General features: G+C 39.5%; 1 protein-coding gene across 1 annotated transcript in view; it reads right to left on the bottom strand.

The window, feature by feature from the left end:
* Window positions 1–6,707: 6,707 nt before the first annotated feature.
* Window positions 6,708–8,586, bottom strand: part of FBXO22 (F-box protein 22) — a 37,265-nt gene continuing 35,386 nt past the window's right edge. Inside the window, exon 7 of the mRNA XM_008572984.1 lies at window positions 6,708–8,168. Coding sequence (XP_008571206.1) covers window positions 7,751–8,168 — 418 coding nt within the window. The 3' untranslated portion in view covers window positions 6,708–7,750. The remainder of the gene's footprint in view (window positions 8,169–8,586) is intronic.

The raw sequence follows: 8,586 nt of genomic DNA, 5'->3' as shown, positions 1-8,586 counted from the left end.
CAGTCTGTTCTGCTACAAGGTGTATGTGCTTCTGTGAAGTACAGCAGCTCATATGCAGTTGGTAAATAGGGGAATGATATCAGTACAATGTGAAAGACACACTGGTTCAGCATTGATGGAGTTTGGATGTGTTGTCCCCACCAAAACTCATGTGGAAATTTGATCTCCAATGTGGCAGTGTTGGAAACTGACTGAGTCATGGGGGCGGATCCCTCGTGAATGGATTAATGTTCTCTCTGGGGGAGGGGGGGTTGCGGGGCAACACTGAGGGTTGCGATCCGTTGCCAGACACGGAAAAAGACAAAAAAAAAAAGACCCTGGCACCTTCTCTCTCTCTCTCTTGCTTCCTCTCTTGCCATGTGATCTGCTTATACCCACCAGCTGCCTGCCACTTTTCCGCCATGAGTAGAAGCAGCCTGAGGCCCGTGCCAGATGCAGCTGTCCCAGAATCGTAAGCCAGATAAACCTCTTTCCTTTATAAATTACTCAGTCTCAGGTATTTCTGTTATAGCAACACAAAATGGACTAAAACAGAAAATTGGTACCGAGGAGTGGGGTGTTGCTATACAGATACCTGAAAATGTGGATGAAGCTTTGGAACTGGGTAGTGGGCAAAGGTTAGAGAAGTTTGCAGGACTTCGAAGAAGAAAAAAAGACAAGGGAAAGTTTGGAATGTCTTAGAGACTTATGTAGTGGAAAGCAGAATGCTGATAGAAATGTGGACAGTAAAGGCCATGTGGATGATGACGTCTCAGATAGAAATGAGGAACTTATTGGAAATAGGACAAAAGATAACGCTTGCTACACCATAGCAAGGAACCTGGCTGCATTGTGTCCATGCCCTTGGCCTTTGTGGAAGTTGGAACTTAAGAGTTGTGAACCAGAGCATTTGGCCGAAGAAATTTCCGAGCAGCAAAGCATTAAGGAAGCTACATGGTTACTTCTAACAGCATATGCTGAGTTATGGTGGCAAAGGCATGATATAAAGCCAGAATTTAAAAGGGAAGCAGAGTGTAAAGATTTGGAAAATTTGCAGCCTGGCCATGAGGTAGAGAAGCGGAGAGCAGGAGAAAAACACAAGGGTGAAGCAGATAAACTGGTTGCTAAAGACATTATTTTGGCGGCGAGGCAGCCAGATGCTAAGAACTAGGACAATGGAAAAAATGCCCTAAAGGCATTTGAGAAGCCTGGAAGGGTAACCCACATATCACAGGCCCTGGGGCCTAGAAGGACTGAGTTGTCCCAGAGGACAGACGTGGGGCGCAGCGGCCCTCAGGAACCTGCGTCCTGCACCCAGCTGCTCCGGATAGAGTGGCTCCAAGTGTGCTTCACGCAGCAGCCCTGGAGAGTAGAAGCCTGAAACTTCGGTGGTGTCCACGTTGTGTTAAGTCTGCAGGCCAGCAGGATGTGAGAGCAGTAGAGGCATGGCAGCCTCTGCCCAGATTCCAGAGGATGTATGGAAAAGCCTGAGAGCCCAGGCAGAGACCTGCCACAGGGGCTGAGCCACTGCAGAGGTCATCTACTAGAGCAATGCTGAGCAGGAATGTGGGTCAGCATCCCCACAGGGAGACCCCGCCAGGGAAATGTCTAGTAGAGCCAAGGCAGCAGGACTGCCGCCAGAACCCCAGAACTGCAGGGCCACGGGCAACATGCAACGCAGGCCTGGAAAAGCTGCAGGCAACAGCGCAGCTCACTGGGCTGTGCCTGGCAGAGCTGTAGAAGTGAGGCTGCCTGAAATTTGGGGGACCCAGATGCCCAGTTTTGCCCAGGATACAGGACTTAGAGTCAAAGAAGATTATTTTGGAGCTTTAAGGCATAATGTCTGCCCTGCTGGGTTTTGGACTTGTTCGGGGCCTGTTTTTCCTTTCTTCTGGCCTATTCCTTCTTTTTGGAATAGGAACGTGTACCCAATGTCTGTTCCACCATTGTATCTTGGCAGTAGATAAATTTGGTTTTGACTTTTACAGGGATAGATTTGACTTTGTTTTTCAGGGTCACAGCTGGAAGGACTTTTGCTTTTGGTCTCAGATGAGACTTTGGACTTTTAAGTTGGTTCTGGAGCAAGCTAAGACTTTTGGGACTGTTGGCATAGAATGAATGATTGTTTTTTGTATGTGAGAGTGACATGAGTTTTGGGGGGCCAGGGGCAGAATGATGGAGTTTGGATGTGTTGTCCCCTCCAAAACTCATGTGGAAATTTGATCTCCAATGTGGCAGTGCTGGAAACTGATTGAGTCATGGGGGCGGATCCCTCATGAATGGATTAATGCTCTCCCTGGGGGTGGGGGGGTAGTGAGTGAGTTCTCGCTCTATTAGTTCCTGTGAGAGCTGACTGTTTAAAAGACCCCGGCACCTCCTCTCTCTCTCTTGCTTCCTCTCTGGCTATGTGATCTGCTTGTACCAACCTGCTGCCTGCCACTTTCCCCCATGAGTAGAAGCAGCCTGAGGCCCGTGCCAGATGCAGCTGTCCCAGAATCATAAGCCAAATAAACCTCTTTCCTTTATAAATTGCCCAGGTATTTCTCAGGTATTTCTGTTGTAGCAACACAAAACAGACTAAAACAAGCATGATCTTTCTTTGCAAGCTAATGTGTTGAAGCAGTCAGGGCAAATTCTCACAACTAGAGAGAAACCCTTAAGAATATATGGAAATCTTAACAAAAAACTTGAAGATCCTGTAAGTGCAAGGAGTGGCTGGTTTAGTGGCTTCAAAAACCACTCCCTTTTTGCTGTGTTAAGGTATCTGGGAAATATAGATGAAAAAGTTGTGAAGACATTTAATCTGACGATTAGAAAAAAGTATTGATTGATGAAGAAAGATACCTCTTTTGTCATATTTTCAGTATTAATGAAAATGGCTTCTATTAGAAATTATTGATTTCAAGGATCTGTATCTCAGAGGGAGAAACACAAACCAGTAAGTTCAAGGCTGAAAAAAAATGGATTGAGTAATTCTTAGTGCAAATACCAGAGGAAATTTAAGATTGTTAATGTTACTACACAGCTTACAAAGTTCCAGACCTATTTTCCCCATAAGGTCTGTAATTTTAAGTGCATGATTTTGCAGAATGTGAGGTTTTCATCTTTTTAGGGGGCAACATTAAGAACTGGTTAGGTCAGAACAATTTAGTTTCTCCAGTTTTTTTCACCTGTGAAGTTACATTGAAACATAATAGGAAAAAAGCAGTAGCAACTTTAAGGAAGTATGAAAGTAAGGTCTTGAAGCGTTCTGGAAGAGTGCGTGTTCTGACCATCAAAGATTTGGGGCTGGTATATAGTTGAGGCAGAGGAGCAAATACTGGCCAAATGGAACAGTCCATCTCTGAACCATGACCTCTTCAAGACTGGCATGCACAATGGCTTTCCCACACAGCCTAGCCCTCTGTAGATACTGTGAATTGAGTTTGTCACTAGTGTCCTTGATTCATTCACCCATAATTCATTTAACAAATACATGTAAGTGTGAGAAATTGAGATATGGCATACAAAATAAAAAGCCCTCATTTGTAGATACTGTGAATTGAGTTTGTCACTAGTGTCCTTGATTCATTCACCCATAATTCATTTATTTAACAAATACATGTAAGTGTGAGAAATTGAGATATGGCATACAAAATAAAAAGCCCTCATTTAAAAAAAAAAAAAACTATTTTTAGAGAAATTTTAAATTAACAGAAAAACTGAGCAGAGAGTTCCCATATGCTTCCCTCCTCTACCTAGCCCCTCTTTTATAAACATCTTGCATCAGTGTGGCACATGTCTAAATTAATGAACCAATACTGAACATTTGTATTATCTAAACTGCATAGGCTACATTAAGGTCCCTCTTTTTGCTGTAGTTTTTTGGATTTTGACAAATGGATGTCATGGATCCAGCATTATAGTACTGTATTCACTAGTTTCACCACCTTAGATATCTCCTGTACTCCATGTATTCACTCGCCCTTCCCTCTCTCCCACTGAACATCTGGCCACTACCGTCTTTACTGTTTTTGCTTTTTCCGGAATGTCCTCTACTTGGAATCTCAGACTGGCTTCTTTCACTTAGTGATATGCATTAAAGGTTCCTCTATGTCTTGTAGCTTGACAGTTTTTTTTGAATAGCTAGCCAGATGATTTTCTTTTAGGTGACTTATTGTGGTAAAATATACATAAGATTTACAATCTTAACCATTTTTTAAGTGTACAGTTCAGTGGCATTAAGTACATTCACATTGTGTGCAACCATCACCACTATCAGTCTCCAATACTTTTTCATGATCCCATACTGAATCTCTGTACTCTTTAAACAGTAAGTCTTCATTCACTCCTCCCCCCAACCCGTGACAGAAAGTAACCATTATACTACTTTCTATCTCTATTAATTTCACTATTCTAGGTATCTTACGTAGGTGGAATCACACAGTATTTGCCCTTTTGGACTAGCTTACCTAACTTAACATAATGTCTTCAAGGTTCATCCATGAGGTAGCATGTGTCAGAATTTCATTCCTTTTTATGGCTGAACAATATTCCATTGTATGGATATACCATATTTTGTCTATCCATTCATCTATGGATGGACATTTGGGTAGCTTCCAAATTTTGGCTACTGTGAATATTACTACGATGAACATTGGTGTACAAATATATCCTCGAGCCCCTGCTTCAGATTAGTTTGTGTATGTACCCAGAAGTGAAACTGCTGGATCAAATGGTAATTCCATATTTTATTTGAAAACTGCCATACTGTTTTCTACAGTGTCTGTACCACTTTATATTTCCACCAACAATGTACAAGAATTCCAGTTTCTCCACATCCTTGCCAACACTCTGTTTTTGTTTTATTATAATAGCCATACTAATAGGTATGAGGTGGTACATTGTTGTGGTTTTGAATTGCATTTCCCTATTGATTAGTAGTGTTGATCATCTTTTCACGTGCTCATTGGTCCACCTGTATGTCCAAGTCCTTTGCCATATCTTAAACAGGTTTTTGTTGTTGCATTTGAGGAGTTCCGTATGTGTTCTGGATATTACATCTTTATCAGATATGTGAATTGCATATTTATCATTACAAAATGTAATCATTCCTTTGTGTTGAGGACATTCAATCTCTTCTCTTCTAGTCATCTGATAACATGCAGTAAGTTAATGTTAATTACAGCTGCCTAGCTGGACTGTACATCAATATAACTTATTTTTACTAACTAGCTGTTTTATGTCCATTAACCAATTTCTCACTACCCCTCCACCTATAATCAGTTCTGTTCTGTCTTTCCAAGAGTTCAACGTATTATTCTGACTTGTTTCTCTCTGTTGAGAGCCTTTTAATTACTAATTCAATCTCTTTACTAGGTATAGGTCTATTTAGAGTTTTTATTTTTGTGATTTATTTTGGCAGATTTTATGTTTCTAAGAATTTGTCTATTTTATCTAGGTTTAAGAAAAATGTTAAGAAAGTGGCCTCAAAATTCCCCTCAATCTGATCATTTAAATTTAAAATAGGAATTTGTCTATTTTATCTAGGCTTTAGAAAAATATTAAGACAATGGTCTCAAAATTCTCAATATGATCATTTACATTTAAAAATCAACATTCGTGAATATATTTTCTCTCAATTTCTAGTCCTTTTTGCTGACTGTGATGACAGTCACTAAAGAACAAAAACTTAAAAAACTGTTTTAAGAAATGAAAGTACTCCTTCCCTCTTAGTACCAGAATATTAAATGACGTTTATTTCCTTCTTCCAATGTTTTCTACTTTATAGTTACATATGTTCTTGTAACCTGTCCAGCTGTGGTGTAAAGTTGGAGTGAAATGCATAAAAAGAGAAATAACATGTCTTGGAAATATTTGACTGTTCTTCCGTATATAGGGCCAATATTAAAATAACTTTCTGGTAACATATTCTTTACATAGTATAAGTGTTAATGTTGCTTATTTAACAAGGATATTATTACTAATGCTTACTACATTTTATTATTTTAGGATTTTCGTTAAGCCAACACATACCCAGTTTCTACAACTGAAAATCAAATCAGCAATCTAAAATCTCATGATTTCCCATCAAGAGGATTTGGAGCCTGTTTCCATTAAAACTGAATTTATGGTGGTTCTAATCTGGCCAGACGGTGCGAGTATAAAACGACAAAAGCACATTTATTTTTTCTTGAAAATTTCTGCAAATTGCATATAGAATGTTGTCAGATTTGTAAAAGTTTATTTCTATTGTAATTCTTTGCATGTTCCTTTTGTTACATGTGCAATATAGTTAAGGGACAGACCTTTTGCTATCTGGCCTTCTAGGTTGCAATGATCAAATTTAAGCAAAATTGAGAGAAATGTACTAATAAAGCAGCCTACTGGACCCCCTCATTAATGACTCCGCAGGGTGCATCTATTTCTAGGTCTTAACTCCAGGGTCTACCTTCCTTCCTTCTTAGATTTCTACTTGGCTGGTAAGGGCTTTCGTTTTACTTGGATCAAAGTAAATGAAATATATTTTTACAAAGCAAGATGTAGCCAGATTTCTACTTGGCTGGTAAGGGCTTTCGTTTTACTTGGATCAAAGTAAATGAAATATATTCTTTGATGCAGCCTTTTACAAAGCAAGATGTAGCAGGATGGAAAAAGGGGCAAAAAAATGGTCATGCCATTTTGAAGGACATCGATCATTTCTCTTCATATTAAACTGGCCAGAACACAGTCATACCTGCACAGGAGAGTGGGAAATATAGTCTTTGTTCTGGAAGGAATGTGCCTAACTGAAAACCAAAGGTTCTATCAGTATGTGAAAAGGAAAGAATGGACACCAAAAGAAAAGTGGTGCTCTCTACACATCTCTCATTTTCATATTTGCATAATTAGAAATTCAAACCTGAAAATCATTCTACTGAGAACTTAACAGAATTGACTAGCTGACAAACACCTACTATTCTGGATTTTAATTTACAAAGGATTAGTTTATTTCCTTAATTCACTCACCAAAAGCAATGAAATGCAAAACACTATCTGAATGAGTTTCTAAGGCATGTTTTATTGGTATAAAACCAAAATAAAGTGATATAATTCTCTGGTATGCCAATTAGCTAAATAGAGGTAGGTGGGAAATAAGATTTTTCTCTTGCAGTTTCTTTATTGAGGAAAAAAGGAAAATGGACAAATTAGTCTGGTCAACTTATCTGACTGAATTTTAGAGTACCAAAACAAAAATAGTTCTTTAATTTTTATCAAATAAGTAAAAGTCAGTGATAAATATTGTTACAGCTTCTGAAAAAATTGGTAAAATTGAAAAGCAGAGAAAGATTTCTCAAACAAGCCATCTGTATATTTTTCTCCTTTACTAAGGGAGAAAAAAAAGTTCATGATTCTGCTAAAAGATCATCTAACAATGCAAAGAGGTCGTCGTGGAATGTCTTAAACCTCCATCCTACTGATGATCCCCTTTCATCCTCTTACACAGGAAGACTACTTACAGTCACATTACACAGCAGCTACATGATCTGGTGCAGCACAGCCGTAATCAGTTTGCCTGTGCCTGATACAAAAGCTGTCAATTCCTGATCTGTGCACTGTTATGGACAAAGCTGTCCTTCACCTAATATATTAAAAACTACCTCAATGTGAACTCAGAGCATCAATCAAAGCTACAAAAACAGATATAGCTAAGGTTCTTTTTGTTTGAAATAGACATATCCCAAGTTTACATTTTCTGGACAATGTAGAACCCAAAAGTTGATACATTGTGAAAGCCACTTTAAAGATGGCTTTATTTAGATGACCCCAGATGAATGAGTGCCATTATCGTTGTATAGCTATGAAACAGATCATCATCCTTTACCTCATTACATTTCCTCAATATAAAGTTCCCTGTGACTATCCGATCACATCCTATTTCTCCATTTCCAAAGAAGCCAAATAAGGGAACACTAGGAAAAAACTTTCTAAATGCATCAGCCTCAACATTCCCCTTGGATCTGTAATACTGAAAGCCCCTGCCAACGCATGCAAACATGAAGCCAATAGTATTTTGTTCTGGAATGTTGGCCGCTTTGAGGCGCTGCATCGCAGCCTCAGCAGTCTTCTGGTCATTGACATCCTCATTGAGGAGCACAGTAGCACTCTGGATTCGGTGTCCACTAAATGACAGTCCAACCACACCAGTGGCATCAATATCCAGAGGGTTCCTGGAAAATGAAATTGGAAAAGTGACAATATATCATGAAACAAAATTAAAATTTTAGCGTATAAAAGAAAAATCTTTCTGATTCACTGATGTGGGGCTGCTGCCTCTAGCAGCCTATAGTTAATCTGGGGCTCACCCTCCAAGATGAGAGGAAGTATAATAAGGGTTAAAATTTAACTATTAACAATTAATACATTAAAAGAATCAATCTAATCTGGGGCTCACCCTCCAAGATGAGAGGAAGTATAATAAGGGTTAAAATTTAACTATTACAATTAATACATTAAAAGAATCAATCAAGGGCCGGCCTGGTGGCACACTGCTACAGTGCGCCGCTTGGGAGTGCGGCGGCGCTCCCGCCGAGGGTTCGGATCCCACATACAGACCGGTTCCTGCTCACTGGCTGAGCGAGGTGCGGG

Source organism: Galeopterus variegatus, unplaced genomic scaffold (genome assembly GCF_000696425.1).
Source record: "Galeopterus variegatus unplaced genomic scaffold, G_variegatus-3.0.2 Scaffold860, whole genome shotgun sequence".
Lineage (NCBI taxonomy): Eukaryota > Metazoa > Chordata > Mammalia > Dermoptera > Cynocephalidae > Galeopterus > Galeopterus variegatus.
The sequence above is the reverse complement of the archived record's forward strand: the minus strand, read 5'-3'. Positions and strand labels throughout refer to the sequence as shown.